The sequence below is a fragment of the Pongo pygmaeus genome, chromosome 7, assembly GCF_028885625.2.
Source record: "Pongo pygmaeus isolate AG05252 chromosome 7, NHGRI_mPonPyg2-v2.0_pri, whole genome shotgun sequence".
NCBI lineage: Eukaryota > Metazoa > Chordata > Mammalia > Primates > Hominidae > Pongo > Pongo pygmaeus.
Window position 1 is genome coordinate 143,792,976 of NC_072380.2, and position 17,833 is coordinate 143,810,808.

General features: G+C 41.4%; 1 protein-coding gene across 3 annotated transcripts in view; it reads right to left on the minus strand.

Moving 5' to 3' along the window:
• The window catches only part of ADCY8 (adenylate cyclase 8), a 260,213-nt gene that overhangs the window by 155,128 nt on the left and 87,252 nt on the right, over positions 1-17,833 (minus strand). For all 3 annotated transcript variants that reach the window (XM_054499607.2, XM_054499609.2, XM_054499608.2), the window contains exons 3-5: positions 15,037-15,167; positions 6,621-6,732; positions 343-470 (exon numbers count right to left, since the gene is read on the minus strand). In XM_054499607.2, coding sequence (XP_054355582.1) covers positions 343-470; positions 6,621-6,732; positions 15,037-15,167 — 371 coding nt within the window. The remainder of the gene's footprint in view (positions 1-342; positions 471-6,620; positions 6,733-15,036; positions 15,168-17,833) is intronic.

Consider the following 17,833-nt stretch of genomic DNA (forward strand, 5'->3'; position numbering starts at 1 on the left):
AAATTTTCTATTCATTCATTCATTCTTTCATTCATCTCTCTGCACTGTAACATCCCTGAAGGTAAGGACTATGCTCATCTTGTTCCTTGCTGCATCTCAACAAGGGCATTTGTAATACAAACTTGTAGCACAAATAATTAAAAGTGAGGTAAACTTAGAAAACAATGACGCTAACAGGTTCATTGGTTTATATGGGAGAAGTAAGGGGCACATGGTTTTTGTGAAATAAGTCAAAAGGTTCTGCCTTTCACCATACATATGATTTACCACAAAGGGTAGATGAAGTGGCCTGTGATCATGCACATTGAAGACCCAGGTAACATGATGGGGATCACAAATTACCTGATGGTTTTGATCATGCTGAGACCCATTTCAACACAGCAGTGGGCATGGTCCTGGCGGGGCTCAGGAAGTCCAGACACGCAGTAGTAGCAGTCCCCCAGGATTTTAATACGAAGGCAGTGATGCTCCTGGAAGGAACAGGATAAGAGGGAAGGGTCTATGTCAGCAGAAGGCTCAGTTCTTCAGAAAGGCTTGAGAAAGAGGCGAGCAGGGTTAGGTGGTCTGCAACTTGCGGTAAGGAGAACCTACCTTTGAAATATACTTCTAACTGTCTTTCTAAAATATTTGAGGTGTAACCTAAATGGGGGTTTGAAGGACCCAGAGGTGGAGTGAAATCATAAAAAAATTGGGTTTTTGAGCTCAAAAGCTACATGGTTATATCCAAGCTTTGCTGTATACTAGCTCTATGGTCTGCACACCTGTCACTCGGTCAGACCTGACAGAGTGCTCATAGTATCTCCTACAAATTCAGCCCCAAGCAATGTCTCTCTTCTCAGAAACAGCTGTGATTTAACAGCTTTCATCAGTCTTTAGCTTAATAGTAAGCACTTAAAAATGTACATCACTTAGGAATTCCTATTACTTCAACTCTGTAAAGTTCCTTTCCAGCAAGGACATTGGCACTTTATGAAGATGAACTAAGTCTTCTTATATATCCTTTTATTCATTTATTAATTTATATGTTTGTTCATTGAAAAAATTAAAAATCAATTGGGCGCCTATAATAAGGCAAACATTGTCCCTAACACAAAGATGACTAATAATAGCTCCTATTATGCACTATAAATAAAACAGAGTTAATCCTCACAACAACCCTCTAAGGTGGGTTGTTTTTTATCTCCATTTCACCGGTGAGAAGTAGTTGTTAGTTTGGTAGATTCCCAGTCTTAAAGACACAACTCTTACAAAATTTCAAAGAACAACAAGCATTAAGAAAATAATGCATGCTTTTATATTGGATAGGAAGCAGCTAGATGTTACAGGTTCTAGAAGAAAGAGAACTTAAGGTAGTATAGCATGAGGAGCCAAGAGCACTGGTTTAGGAGTCATACTGCACAAGATCAAATCTCAGATACCGCCTCTGTCTTTTCTGTGAGTCTTTGGGTAAATTACCTAACCTCTGGCCTTCAGGTGCCTCGTCAATAAAATGGGGATAATCATAGGGCCTGTCCCCTTGTGCCACTGTGAGGGTTAAGTGAGATGAAGCAAGTGAAAGTTCAGTACAGGGCCTGGCAGATGGGGCACTCAATTAATATTGCCTCTTTCTATGATGAAGACTTGGACTCCAGGCCTAGCTCCTTCACATATCTGTTTTCATCATGGACAAGTGAGGTTTCCTCTTAGTTTCCTTGGGCAGATTGTTGGGACTGAATGACCTCTGAGATGCCTTCTAGATCTGAAGTCCTAGAGGCTTATGGTTCTATGGCTGTGTGGGAAAAGGAGGGCCCCAGAGCCAGAGAAGGGGAGTTATTGATAAAAAGGACCCAATGAGAGACCAACAGTAGTGTTGATGCCCTTGTAGTAGCAAGCTGTAAAGCACTGTGTTGGTTTCCCAATCTCACCAGGAGTTGGACATTATGTTTGGGTAATGGATAAGTAAATATACTATCCCAAGAAAAACAAATATTAGACAGGGAAAAGAGAATCAGAACTGTCTCTGGTACTTCCCTGTCAGATTTCTGGAGCCTTGTCAACCTTCCCAAATGGGCCCAGATGCAATCTTCAGAACTCTGACAGCATGTACAGCCATCCCAGTATTATTTTTAGGGGATCTGGGCTCCTGTCTATTGGCTGCTTCAATGCAGCTAATTTTGCAAGACAGCTGACAATTAGGTCTGATTCATTAAATAAAAGAAGCTTAAGGCCTTCAGTTGTTTCTTCTAAGACCTTGAGGGTGTCAGGATCAGAATGGAACTTAGAAAGTTTCTTGTTCATTGGTGCTAGCAGTGCCCAGATTTGTGGAGTCAGTGGGACAGTTATGGAAAAAGAAATCAGAGGGTTTAGAGATGTTGTAGGGTACATTTTTTTTGTCAAGAAAGTATGAACAATCCACCAACAAACACCAAAAATAGCAATCCAAATACTATCTACTATCCCCATCACTTATAAAAGCAAATATATTTTTAACACCAGAACTAGTGGAAAGACATATCTTCAGAATAAAGGCAAGGTTTTCTTTTTATCTAAATAAATTTAACATTATGAAAACTCACTACATTGCTTTTATCATTTTTAAAATCTCACGCCCACAAGTTTAAAATTTCCAATTTTTGTGTATGAAGGAGAATTTGAGAACCAGTGTTCCAATATCTTACTCTGATTTTGCAGATCCGAACACTGAGACTGGAAGGCAAGGATTGGTGACTTCATCTGCAAATGGTCTTTTGGGGCATCGGGTTGGTATGAGAGACTCATGCGAAAGAAAGCCTGGTGCCATCAAAACCAGAAGCATGGACTGGCCTGTTGCCTGTTTGCTACAGGGAGGGATGAGGGAAAGGGGCATAACAAAAATTACTTTGGTCTAAGAATCTGACATCTGCATTCCAGGGAAATTTACCAGCTGTTTGACCTTGGATAAGACACTGAAGCCACTGTATGTGGGTTTCAATTCCTCATATGTGACAAGTGCCAAAATAATCTATCTTGTCCTTAATACACAACAGAGTAAGCTTGGCCATCACTTAACAATGACAATGACAACTGACACCTGGAAGTAGCCTTCTCAACGTTCAACATGCTGCTCCTTATCTTTTTTCGTTGAGCTTCACAATAAAACTCTGAACATGGCAGAGCAGGTAAAGTCACATCTGTTTTACGGATACAGAAATCTCAGTGGAGAGAGGGGAAGCTTCCTGTGCTACAGAGGAGCTAGCTAATAGTAACAACCTGGGCTGGATGTCACCCTCACCAACTCTGAATCTGTGATCTTTCCCTGAAAATAGAGGTGAAAGCACTTTGGAAAAAATGTAAGTGGGGACAGGAGCTAATAGTCATTGAGCATGTACAATGTGCCAGGCAGTGTGGTAAATGCATTACACTTATCTCAGTCTTCAGGACCACTTTCTAAGTCACGTGCCATTTTACGGATGGGAACAGCAGGCTTGAGGGAAAGGCCACACGGCAAGTAATAGGCAGAAGGAGAATTCAAACCCATGTTTGTCTGATTGTGGGGCTCCATGCTCTCTCTCAGCAAAACTGCAGGAATTATGGCAAAGTCCAGAATGGTAGGTCTCCTGACAAAAGTGTGCTTTAGAAGGAGATTGTGTAAAATAGTTTATTACTCTTCTGAGGCAGACATTGGATAATGATGTGATGATGCTCATGTCCAGGGTTTGTTATTCTTCCAACAAAAGGTGGAGCTGGTAGCCTCCTTGAAACTCTTTGGGTCCCAAATACATGGTTGTATGTATGCATATATATTATATAAAATTATTTTATATATAAAAATAAAATGTATGTAATATATATAATATATTAAAGGCCTGGATTCTTATCTGTCAAGGTCTGTCAATTTGCAGACACATTTTTCTGATCAAATACTATGAGCTGTCAGATGACTTGACAGTAATATCTGAATAACTTATTTGTACCAGAAACTACCTTGAAAAGTTCACATAAAGGAAGCCAGACTGCTTTGGAAAAAAATATTCAAAAAGAAAAATGAAGTAGGGTGAGGATCTTCTTGAAAATTTCATTGAGTTGGCCTTATTGCAATCCTCTCTTCCTGTCTTGATGACTTTGACATTATCAAAATCTTGGAAAATTCCCAAGAGTTTATGAAACTGCACATACAGACAATAGACAAAAATTAGGAGATGAATGCACCAAATTATCAAAGATGGTTATATTGTTCACAGGGTAGAATCACAGGGATGTATACTTTGCATTGTGTACATCTTTGATGTTTCAATTTTATGTAATGAACATGTATAACTTTAATAAGCAGAAAAACTCAATACAAATGAAAAAGAAAAGACTCTCTAAGCAAAAACATTAGTGCTATCAGTGTACTTTTTTAAAAAGTTAGAAATCCCAAAAAACTTTATAGTATTTTATCTAATTGTAATCACCTAAGTAGTACGTGAATATATTGTCCTAGTAAAAATGAAACTGTAGATAAGGTTGAAGTTCCCTGGGACGGCCTCTTCTCGTCAGACACACAGCACCCTGGAAGCCTGGTCTTCTTGCCCTCTCCATGGAGGCTGCTATGCATTCACATGTGATTTTCCCTTGCCAGACTCTGAGCTTCCTGAGGGGAAGGACTGGTTTTGTCTTTTCAGTCTTGCACAGTACCTGAAAAAGTATCCTTTCTCTTTCTCTGGGTCAGCAGGGTTTACTGTGACACCAGAAACCCACCTTAATCACATCTGCCAATGGCCTTTGGATGGCCGTTTTTGTTCATCTTGGCATCTTTGATAAAAAATATCAGAACCATAATAGGAAATGGAATAGCTATGTGTAACTGATACCAACCACCACCGATGCAACAATAAAAGGAAATGGTATACATGTTTTTCCCCAGTCTCTAGCACTTCAGCTAAAACCAACCCTTCTATTAGGAGGATCCCTCAGTTTCCACTTCCTCCTCTGCCCCTGTCAGTCTCCTAGCTAGTAGCTTTTCAGTAGCTGAAATTTATACTAAGGTTGCTTGACAAGTCCCTGCCTGTCTTTCTAGCCTCATCTCCACCACTTCCTACCTTGTACTTTATCGTCCAGCAATCTCTTCTGGTTTCTTCACAAATACAGAGTAACATCTTTATGCTTGTTTTCTCCTCTGCACAAAATATCCTGCTCTGATTTCTTTGCCTTGGTAATTAGTGTATAAATTATGTATAATAAAATCACCTTCTTGACAAATTCAAACCCATGTCTGTCTGACTGGGGCTCCATGCCCTCTCTCTACAAAACTATAATAATAAAACAACCACCATAATAAAAATATAAATCAGCTATGTAATCCCCCAAATCACCCCACCCCATGCTCCATTGCTATCCATATGCTTACTCCATTCCCAGCCCTCCTTGAAGCTACTTATCTGTTTTCTGCCTCTGTAATTGTACCTTTTATAGGATGTCTTGTAAATGGAGTCATAAAATACCTAGCCTTTTGTATCTGGTTTCTTTCACTTGGCATACTGCACTTGAGATTCATTGATGTTGCACATAAGAGTGGATAATCCTATTTTTATTGCTGAACAGTATTCTATTGTATTGTTTATATCATTTTTAAGACTCAGCTTAAGAGTTACTTTCTTCAATAAATCTTCTGTCATCTAAAGGTCATATGTTGCCTCTGTGTTTCCATGGCCCCCAGACTTACCTTCCTCATAACACGTGGCACATTTTACATTCCTTACCTATTTATGAATACTGAACTAGACTTAATTCGAGGAAGGGAGGAGGTGTGTTTTCATTATTCTCATGTTCCTAACACAGAGCAGCATGTACAATACCTAGTAGGTGCTTAAATGCAAGTATGAATGTATTTCCCATAGAGTGAGGCAGACTTAAAAGAGGACATTTTGATGCTCTGAAAATGAACTCCCACTGATATGGTCTTATTTAATTCTCATTACAGCTCTGTGAAGTTGGCACTAACATACACACTTTACAAAGCAGGAAATTAAGATGTCTATTTGAACCCAAAGCCCACTCTAAAGTACAGTGTGATAATGATACTACTTCGTAACTCAAGCGGCTTTAGGACTATGAATCTGTTTTGATAGCAAATGTCCATCTCCTTTAATCTGTTTTCTAGCTTAGCTCTGATCAAGTCAGCTGGAAAATGAAGGTACTGTCTTGTTGGCTAAAAACAAAGCTCTTAAGTTAGGTTGATCAAAATGGTGGTGGGATGGCCCAGCAGATTACTGGTTTTTGAGAACACGCTAATTCATCCCAGATGGCCAGGGTTGGCTGGGAAACTGCAGGCCATCATTACTGCATGCATGAGCACTGAAGCTGCAGCTGGATGGCACCTGGCCACGTGCAAGGGGAAGCAATGATAGGGGCGTGGAAAGCAGATAAAAAGGACTTGGGTTTGATTGTCCCTCAACCAGCTGTTTCTCAATTGAGAAAAGTAATCTGACAAACCTCCTGCCTGAGACCCGTAAATAGCTAACATCAGTCCCCAGAATGTGAGAGGATCAGGGTCCATGCCTAGGGACAGGATGCAGAATGGTAATGACATTGGGGAAGAAGGCTGAATCCTTCTCTTTCCTTATTCCATATGCAGTCCCTCACTCCTGCAAAAGACGAGGAGGGAATTAAATTCAACTCACATGGGCCAGTCGATCAAATCTGGCAAAGAGCTCGTTGAGCATCCTGACCAGCTCCTGAGCAGACAAGGTCGTGGAGAGGTTGGTAAATCCTTTAACATCTGCAAAAAGAATACTAAACACAGGGAAGAGGGTGGGGGTGGGGGGAGAAAGTATATTAATATTTTAGTCCATCTTGGGATACGCATCAACACCATCCCAGTAGATAAACTGTCTTTGTGGTCTGAGATTTTAGCTCTCGCTGCCATGAGAGTCAGGAGGAACGTCTCAGTATTTAATAAATATCTCAGCAGAGTCCACCCAGGAGCTCAGGAAGGACAAGGGAACAACAGGAAGCCCTTTTTTGCTGTGCAGGGCTGTGTAGAGTGGGCAATGCAAACAATCCAAGAGAGAATTTGTCACCATGAAGATGTCAATTTCTTGTGAAAAGCAAGATGAAGCTTTATGAATTGTCTCTATATTTTCACAAAGAACAGCAATGCACATGCAATGAACACAGAGTAAAATAGTCACAAGGGGCAGGGGCAGAACCCAAAACCTCATCATCTTGAACCCAATGACAGGTACAGTACTCAATATGGCAGGTAAATAGGCATTTCTCAAAAATTATGACAATAGGTGGCAAATCTGGGAGACCCCAGGCAGAATAATTAATTTCCCAAAACTCTCACGTTACTAAAGATTTCCGTTAGGTGAGGTCTTGTTCTATGTATATGGCCTGGTATAAGGGACAGGGCAGCTTCCAAAAGCCTTCTAAAAGCCAGGTTACTCTCTTAGTTAAGCCATCCAGTTACTCTGTGGGGTAAGCATAGTTCTCTCCATTCAGCCCATGAGGAAACAGGCTCAGAGAGGCAAGGAGACTTGCCCAGCATCTCACTAGTGGCACATGGCATAGCTGGGATTGTCCATTTGGTTGAATTGCACTGAGGGACATTGCTCCAATTATCTTACCATGTCATCTCAGGGACCTCTGAAAGGAAAGATAGGACACCAAACAGGATACCATATTTGATCATTTCTCATTTTTCATCCTCTCTGAAAGTGAGATGTGTCTTACAATTGATCACTTTAGCTGTGTGTCGAGCTTTTTACATCTTTTCTTAGTGTTGCCTAAAATAATGACAAGTCTTACAATCAGCCTATAAGTGTAATTTAGTTTTAATGAAATAGGTCATTGGGCTAGAAGACATTGTGGAATGTGTTGACTTACATCAGTAACCACATGTATTCAATAATTCTTAAAATTCATCTCCTTTACAAACCCTTTTAAGAATTTGACATAGACTATGGATTATCTCTCCCAAAAATGTATGAACATTCAAAATTTTGCACCTCACTTAAAGGGATTTTTACCTTCTGCAAAGTCCATTCATGAAATCATTAGGAATCCTTAGATCTATTGCTTTAGTTAATTATTGAATGGCTCATTCTTTCAGCAAATATTTACATATTTACTATGTGTTCAGCTAGGCACTGGGCTAGAAAGTTAGATTAAATGATATATAAGACCTAGTGCCTTTCCTCAAGATGCTGAGTCTGAGGAATGGAGCTGGAAAGACAAAAAGAAAAATGGAAACAGTGCAGGGTGATGATCACTGTGATTGAAGGACGTACTGGGGAGTGACCAGCCACAGAGGGATCAGGAGTCTCCCAGTAGAGCAAAGTCTCAGCTGGTTCTTGAAGAATGTGATGAGTGAAGTGATTGGGAGGATGGATGCTCTGAGCAGAGAGAACAGTACATTCTAGGGTCTGGTGGAAGAATATACATATCAAGGTTCTGCAGTAATTCAAGGGCAGCCAGTCAGAAGATATGACTGAGCAAGGAAGACAGAAGAGAGAGATGAGGTCAGAAATATAGGTGGGACAATGATGGAGAAGGGGCTGGTAAGCCAAGATGAAGAATGTAGACTTTGTCCTGAAAGTGATGGAAAGCTAGTGAATGGGATTTAAGCATGGACATGATGCCAATAGATTTTCAGTTTACAAATCTACCTTTGGCAGAGTGACTATACTGCCATTGTCTTCTACAGTTCTGTGGTGGCAGAGCATATGATCATATGCACAGAATTTGAGTCTAGATAGATCTGGGTTCAAATCTTAGCTCACCACTTACGAATTCTATGACCTTGGGCAACTTCCTGAACTTCTGTAAGCCCTAGCTCTGTAAACTGGAGATAACTGTCATACTTGCCTCATTAGTGGATAGTGTTTAGCACATCACCTGGCAATTGCCAGCATAGTAAATGTTCCTTAAATGTGTTAGCTTTTGTTATCATCATTTTACAAAATTATACTATAATTGCATGTTATATTTGAGAGAGAAAGAGAAGAGAGAGGTAACAGGTAGAAAATAATATGGCTATTCATTCGATTATGTATTACTTATAGCTAAAAGCATTCCTAACTGTTGATGAAGCCCGAACTGCCAGGCAGCAGCAACACTTACACAGTATTCACTGTGGATTTGGTAATGCTCTGAGAGCCCTACATGTATTCACTCATTTATTCCATGTAACTTATGAGGGAGAACCTATCATGTTCTTCTCCATTTTATGGAACTGAGGCCTAAGTATCTTGCCTATAATCATGAAGAGCTAGAATTTGAACCAGGAAGCCTGGCTCTGGCATCCATACTCTTTATTGCTCAACTGTGCTACTTTTGAAGCAAGAAAAGTCATTGCTATGACAGGTGGGAAGTGGACAGGCTCTTAGATCACTTGGTTTAACACATTCCCTTTATGAATCCATAAGCCCAAAGCTACCAGTATCCATCTGTCTATGGCAAGGATGTTTACCGATTTATTTATTCATTCAACAGCTTATTAATTAAATGACTACTATACACCAGGCAGTGGAGATAAAGTAGTGAGCAGATGATAGCATCATCCTAGCCTTTATAAAGCTCACAGCCTATTGAAAGAACAAATGGATTCCCTGAGAGCTAAGGTCATAAAAGTTTCAGATGTCTTCAGTGTTCCAATATCATCAAACTTCTCCAGGTCTTTTGATCCCATCATACATTATGCACCTGTATCTTTGTACATGCTATACCTGCTCCCTGGTATAGCTTTTTACCCCTTTTGCTACCTGTTAAAATCTGACTCGTCCTTCAAAGCCCCACTCAGGTGTTAAAATCATGTTAAGAGTCTATACCCTTCTGGAGACTTCCCCAAGCATATCCAGTTATCCCCAACTCAAGCTTCTCACCCTGTTGGTGCCCCTCTCTGTCATAACACTTAACTCTCAATAGCACAATCATATGTGGCTAAGTGTGCTCCATCTATTAGCTGAAGAACAAGAATGAAGTCACCTCTGCATCCCACCTGCCCAGCACACAGTTGGCCGTATTACATATTTCCTTAGTCCAATCAACAGAAACATTCAGAATTAAGTCCTCCTTCCTCAGAGCATGGTCATGGCCCCCAGTGGCATCTCATGAAATTGTTAGAAATGTAGACTCTCAAGCCACCTCTCCAGACCCACTGTAGCACGATCTGCTTTAACTGAGATGTAGATGGTTTGTGTGCACATTTAAGACTCAGAAGCACTGGTTTAAGTCATAGTTGTACAATAAGGATTCATTGAATAAAAGACCAGAGGCAGAAACCAGGGCCCTGGTTCTGCTTCCATTGCTCTTTCTGCCACCCCCAGGTGCTGGGCTCAGATCATCAAGTCTTTTGATTCTTGGCATAATTTGCAGCTTTCCAGGATGAATATACCAAGGGGGCCATAGTAATTTTCAACTCTAATTTGGTTATATAAGTTGTTTATTTGGCTAAAAATAAGTCATGTTACCTAATAGTCACTCTTCAAATAGAATCCCCAAGGAAGCTTTTGCAGAGTTCAATAGAATCATTAGGAACGTGGTCCCTGTGTAGACTCCTCTCACTAAGTTTCAGATGTGTTCGGTGTTCCAATATCATAACTGTGTGTTCTTGGGAAAGTTACTTAACCTCTCTGAGCTTCCATTTTTCTTGATTATACAGCAAAGGTCATTAAAGCTACTCTGTAGGACTACCATAAGAAGATAAACTTGTAAATCATTGCATAATTCTCAATAAATGAAGGGTATATAACTTCTTTGGGAAGTTTTTATGAATCTGGAAGTGCTTAACTGCCATGCGGATGGATCTAGAAAGTCATCAAGTTCTCTAGGTCCATTCAATTGCATTTTGCTTGTTCGTGAAACTCTAGTCTACAGGACAGATGTAGTGATCACACATGTTGACAGGGCTGGTTGGAAATTAACAGCCAGTCAAGAAAATGAACAGACTGAGCAAGAGTCTAAAAATGAGGATTTTTCTGATCCTTGACAATGGGTCACTAAAATATCTACCATGGCATAGGGAAAGATAAAGACAAACGTGTCTCCCAGACAGACCCACAAAATATGTGTCAGCAAATGTGCAAATGTACATGAAATGGAGTTGGCAGGGCCAACAGGAAATAGGAAAAAGAACCTTGACAGAGAAGGATGACTGTCCACCAAATCCATGCCTCTGTTTGCATAGTCAATCCACCTGTCACTAGGAAAAGTCATTGAGCCAGAGGCACTGTTCCCAGCCAACTTTGTTTCTAGGTGGGCACCTGGAATTGATTCTCCCTAATGGAATCTGAGCAGAAATGACATATGTCATTTTCTGGTTAAGGTGGTAAAAAAAAAGTGTGTGTGAGTACTCTGTGCTTCCCCTTCCAATAACAAAATGCCGGGAACTTTGAGGCCCAAGGGATGGTAGTTACAAAACAAAGGAGTCTTTGTTCCTGAATCACCCACGAACCGAACCGGTAATATCAGCAGTGGACACTTGTGTGAATAAATTTGATTGTTAAAAAATCAATGAAATTGAAAGGGTATTTGAAAGAGCAGATAGCATTACCCTAACGAATACAAGTGTCTCAAGTATCTGGGGGAAAAACAAGAAAGATAAATAGAATTGGGTAGGTGGGATGGAGAGCCTGAATGACTTCCAGTAAAAAGCTGGTGGCCAGGTGGATCCTCAGGTGAACCTGGAGAAGTCTCAGAGGTTGATAGCTGAAATCAACTTGAGCGTTCAAAGAGCCCAGCTTTTGGGTTGGGAAACGGAGGCCCACAGGGATGAAGTGATGCAGTCGAAGTCTCACCAAGGGTGTGGCTACCCCAGCCCAAGTGGGTACACGAATGCCCCCAAGCATGGCGCCTTTAACCATGCCCTTTCCTGATGAAGGTAAACAGTGGTATGAAATGTAAGTCAAGACTTAGAAGTGTACAGCACTTTTTAAGGAAAGAGTCTTCAAAATTAAAAAAAAAAAAAAGGCAAGGGAGAAGAAATAATGCACCAGGCAGTTTACCATGAAGAGGGTGACGGGTTTGGAAATGATTTCAAAAATGCTCCCAACACCGCAGCGGGGTTGCTTTGGGGGTTGGGGAAGGGGGTGGAGCAGCCAATTGGCTTTGTTCTCCGACTTGGGCTAGGGACCGTCCTCCTCTGCTTTCAAGGCTCCGGTCTTATTTTAGCACCCCGCAGCCTCGCAGTGGGCAGGAGACGCCCCGCCGCCCCGAGCTGAGTTCATCTTCCCGAAACCCCGTAGCCGCGGGCATCTCGCCACGCTGCTCTGAGAATAGCCCGGGAGCAACAGGGCCGGCGGCTGGTTTCTGCATCAATTCTCCTCCCCCTAGTAACGGCTCTGAAAACGCGGAGACACGGAGAGCGGAAAACGAAATTTTAATGTACTGCGGCGTGAACTTCTGGAAAAGGGTCTCCAGCACAAGAACTCAGTTCAATGACTTAAAATAAATGGGCAGGGTTGGAGGGTGGGGGCAGAAGAAACTAGCTGCTCAGGAGTAACTGGAGCACTGAAAAAGGATCCCTGCAGAAAGCGAGCCGCCGAACATGTTGTTTATTGCACTTAAGGCACCTGAGCATGTTGGTGTGGACGCCCTGGCTTGTTGAATTTTCCTTATTTTTCTTTTTAAAGGTATTTTTCGCTCCTTCTTTCTCCATGGTGACAGGTACTTTCATCATATGCCACATATTTTATTTATAAATTTATATGATTTGTATATATTTGTAGATGAGTATGTAATTAAATATTTATTTTTTCCCCAAATATTCACGCGATTTCTGCCTTCTCTGGATCTGCATTTATGGTCAAGCCATTTTGCCACAAGGGAAGGAATATGGAACACCACCTATGATTCTCTGCATGGACCGTGGCTCTGCCTTCACTTCTGCTGACCCCTTTGCTCAGAATTCGTGTATTTGTGTTTTTCACTTGGCTGACTTCGTCTCAAATAAAGCCAAGAAGAATCATCATCTCTTCCAGGAAGGTGTCTCTACCTATCTCCCTGTCCCCGCCCTCCACCTCCTTGCCCCAGGTTTTCCTCCTTTTATGATCTCTTGGCATTCGTTGCCTGCTTAATAATCAAACCCCATATTCTATTATGATTAATAGGTGCCTATTGTCTTAGAACTAGTATTGAAGAGTTCTTGTTATGTGTGGGACCAATTCCTAGATCTGGGGCCCATCTCTTACTGGAATTGCTGTTTGACAAAGGGCTGTTTTGCAAACTCAAGCATCTAAATCAGTGTAGCTCAATTCTTGGACAAAACCCTGGGAATGACCTATCCTGCTATGCCCGCTGAAGGGTTGTGTTAGAATCATGATCTCTACTGAATTTTAAAACATGTGTTCCTGCATGCCAGGAATAGAACACCTACAGATGCTAAGTGCAAAATTGTCCTCTGTCCTGCTGACATTAGGAAGAAAGGAACTATGAGAATAGGTTTGACATTTTTGAAGTTGCTTAATGTAAGAACTCTGACTCTATGTTTGGGAAATTTTTACCTTATGATATTTGGTGGGTGGGAAATACAGTTCCACTGTATAAACTGAAAATGCCAGAGACTTGCTTTCCAGGCACTTAAGGAAAATGACTGGGCTCAGCCAATCAGACCCATCTGCTCCAGGCTTTAACTTGAGATGCAATGAAGCAGCAGGAGCAGGAAGTCAGGGCAGAGCAAAGACAGCAATATCAGTTTCTGGGGCTGCAGGAGGAATTGCAGTGGTGGCATGCCGTGTCAGGGGACAGGGTTGATTGCACAAGCAATGGACTGGTCAGAGACAGTGGCAGTGGCCTCCTAACTGGCCTAGTGCTCTGGCTTGATTTTGCCTATGCCTTTCACTGTGTGGCCTTGCTTCATTCTGGCCCATTTCCCTCATGTACTTCTCCATTCTTTCCTACCTATTCTGTAATCCATGACATAACCTTTCAATACATTTATTATTATTATTTGAGATGGAGTCTTGCTCTGTTGCCAGGCTGGAGTTCAGTGGTGCGATCTCAGTTCACTGCAACCTCCGCCTCCTGGGTTCAAGCAATTCTCCTGCTTCAGCCTCCCGAGTAGCTGGGACTACAGGCATGCACCACCACACTCAGCTAATTTTTGTATTTTTAGTAGAGATGGGGTTTCACCATGTCGGCCAGGATGGTCTCAATCTCTTGACCTCGTGATCCGCCCACCTTGGCCTCCCAAAGTGCTGGGATTACAGGCGTGAGCGACCACGCCCGGCCAATACATTTCTTTTAAATCAGTCATGGTTGGATTCTTTTGACTGCAACTAGGAAACATGTCTGAAATGAACTACAGTATACTGAATGCTCTACTACTTGCTGAACTCTGCCTGTTTTATATTTTGTATTAATCTTCACTTACATGATCCACATAAAACTCTGCAAAGTGGCTAAGAAGATGCTCATTTTACAGGGAAGAATTTTGAGATTCAGGTAAATAAATTTCCCAAGATCACAAACAAGGAATAGGCAGAATTGGGATTTTAAAGCTGGTCTGCCTCACCATTGAGTTCATCCTTTGATTTTCAGTACATGCCATGTTGTCCAGTGTTGTGCTGGGCACATACAGGGCACTGATGCATGCATGGGGGAGTGAGTGGGAAGATACATGGATGGATGGATGGATGGGTGGATGGATAGATGGATGGTTGGCCAAAAATATGTTTGCAAAGGAAGATAAACTGTCATCCTTTTTGTATTGTTTTAAACACACTTATGAGAATATAAGGAGGAGATGTATGTGATCACACCTGAAACCCCCAGATTACATTCTGGGATTATTTTTCTTATCATAGTCTAAAAGGTGTTTGCCTTTCCCACTCAAAATGTAAAGACAGACATGCCTACTGTAGGAGAGCTAGGCAGTAAGTCAACCAGCAAATATAATTTTATTCTGTGACATTCTTCTCCAGCCTTAATTTGGAAATGTAGCACTCTCTGATGAATAATCACTAGATAATGAATTAATCAACCAAATGAGGAAAGGTGCTGACATTCAAGCAGACAGAAGTCACGGAAGTGCAATGAGAGCACCCAAACACACATGGATCACGTGGAGAGCCGGGGCAGGGGTGTTGTGTTTCTCACCTGACGTTCTCATAGCGATGGATGTAGATCCGATGGAACTGGTGCTGCAGGTGCTCATCTTCCACATTGGTCATGTCGTTGATCATTTCCAGGACAACAAACCGGGGAAGCACAGAAAGCACTAGCCGCTCCTGGAACAAATGAAGAGGGACGTTCCTGTTAGGCTGACCAGCGAGTCTCAGATGGGAGGGTGGAGGGTGGAGAAGTCATGGGGCTTTTGGATGAACTCCCTTTGGAATTGCTAATTTTATACCATTCTATGAATATGACAAATATTTATTGAGTACTTATTATTTGCCAGGCACTCTGCTGGGTGTTGGATATATAGTGGTGAACCAAATGGATGTGGTTCTGACTATGGTGGAGCTTACATTCTAATAAGGAAGATACATTAAGTATTACATACCCAAAGATACCTCCACACATTTACAGAATGTGATAAGTGCCATGCAAAAACAGGTCATGATGAGAGAGTACAATGGTTGATGACAGCAATTCATATCAGGGATTAAGAATGGCCTTACCAAGGAACTGATATTTAAAATTGAGACCTGAAAATCTGGAAGGAGTCTGTCTTGTGTAGTGCAATGAGAAATCCAGGAATTAAAAATAATAACTACAAATATCCTGAGGCAGAAACGAGCAATGGTGTGGCTGGAGGGTGGTGATAGCAATGAGGTTGGAGGTGTAGCTAGATCTTGCAGGTGAGCATACGATGTTTGCCTTTAATTCCAACTACAACTGAAAGCCACTAAACGGTACTAAGCAGCAGAGTGACATAAGTGGATTTATGTTTTAAAAGATCACTTTGGCTGGGATTTGGAGAAAGTGTTCTGGGAAGGAGCCAAGGCTGGAGGCAGAGGGACCAGGTGGGGAAGCTCCTGGAGTGTCCAGGTGAGATAAGATTCATAGAACTGGCAGCCGAGATGGCAGGAAAGAAAGAGGGTGTGCCCACCATGATAGCTAGTTTTGAGTTTAGTTGCCTGGTACAGTGAGCTACACCTATAGAAACAGGGAACATACAAAAGAAACCAGGCTTACAAGGCACTAGCTCTTTATCAAAGATGAGAGGAAGTGAGACACACGCAGCCTGAAAGTGGGTTCCTAACACCAAACAATAATATTTCTGTTGTGATCACCGCTGTAGATAAAAGCAAAGTAATGGGTTAACTAGCAACATGAATTAAATTCTAAAAAGTCCTTGTGTTGTGGAAACTAGGCAAGAGGCTGGCTTCTGACACATGGTTTACTTGGTTACATGGTTTACTGTGATAGATGCAGTTTAATACTTTTAGTTGAATAATAGAAAATAGGGTAATTATCATTGATATGATAATAATAGGTCATGCGGAAGTATCTAGTTGAGGCATATCACTACAGAGAGATAAAATTTTTCTTGGTCTATGGTTTACTATAGTGTCAAACTGAGTTTAAGACAGGCACGTTCTAATCATCACAGTTCCTCATATCTTTGTAGTTATTTATGGGTATTAAGCATTTTCACCATTCATTCTTTCATGTGTTTCTCTCAAAACCCTGACAATCAGCTTGCAGAAATAATCATTTTCATATAATGGACAGACTGAGTCCAGGAGAGATTAAGTTACTTGCACAACCTGAACAGTTAATCAAGCGGCAGTTGCAGGGTGTGGTCCTTTCCCTTGTTATTCCTTGCTGGGATTCTTGGTGAGATGGGAAAAGTCTTGGATTGAGTCTGATGAAGAAATTTAGATTCCAACTCTATCATTGGATATCCATTAGGTAAACTACCTCATCTTTCTCTGCCTTAGTTCCCTAATTTGGCAAATATTAATAGCAATAATATCATCTACTTCAAAGAGTTGCTGTGAGAATTCAATGCAATAAAATATGTGAGGGGCGTGGCATCAAATCCTTCTCCCTCCTCTCACCTCTACTTAACTCTGCCTCTCATGCAAAAGGCTTTATTAATGAAGTGCCCATTGAATGACATACGATGAAGCTGTTTCTTCTCTTGAGTGCTATCCCATCACAGGACTAAGAGGCATGCTTTCTGCAAATGCTCCAACATCATGTCCATTTTGTGTTCATTTGTGCTATTTGTCAACTTCCCAGGTACTTGTGGCCCTGTTCTCTCAATTGCTGCTGGGTGGGAGTAGGTGCTAATTACAGCTTTGAGGGGCACTAGTGCTCTGTCAATGGCTGGGGATGTTTAATTAAGATGCCACTGCATTTGCACTTGTAAGGGAGGCAATAGAGCTGTAATACACAATCCACACACACTCCAGGACCCCACGGTCAGTTTGTAAAAGTGTTTGATTGCAAATCATCCTTACACTAGTGTTGTATTACGGTGATGTTTTAATAACCAGAGTGAGAAAAATGGAAGAACTTATGTTAGGAAGAGAATGGCACAGGAGGTAAAAAGGTGGTGATGCAGCACATAAAATGATCCAAGTGTAGGGAAGAAATGGGAACTGAAGAGAGACACAAGAAAGGTATTCATTCACAGGACCTAGTTAAGAAGATGTTCCTCCCGGAAATTCAAGTCTATGCACATATTTATGAGGCTATCCCATGGATTCTGTGATCTGACCATTCATCAGAATGTTTTGAAGGTTCATAAAAGTGCAGCTGTCCTGACCCCACCCAGACCTACTGAATTGGACTCTGAGAAAAATGGTCAAGCAGGTGGAGTTTTCAAAAACTCCTTAGTTTTTGAGATACTCATGTAGGATTGAGAAATGCTGGCCTATCCTGTGGCAAGCACTACTAAGCACTTTATGATATTCAACCTTTACTATAGCTCCATAAAACA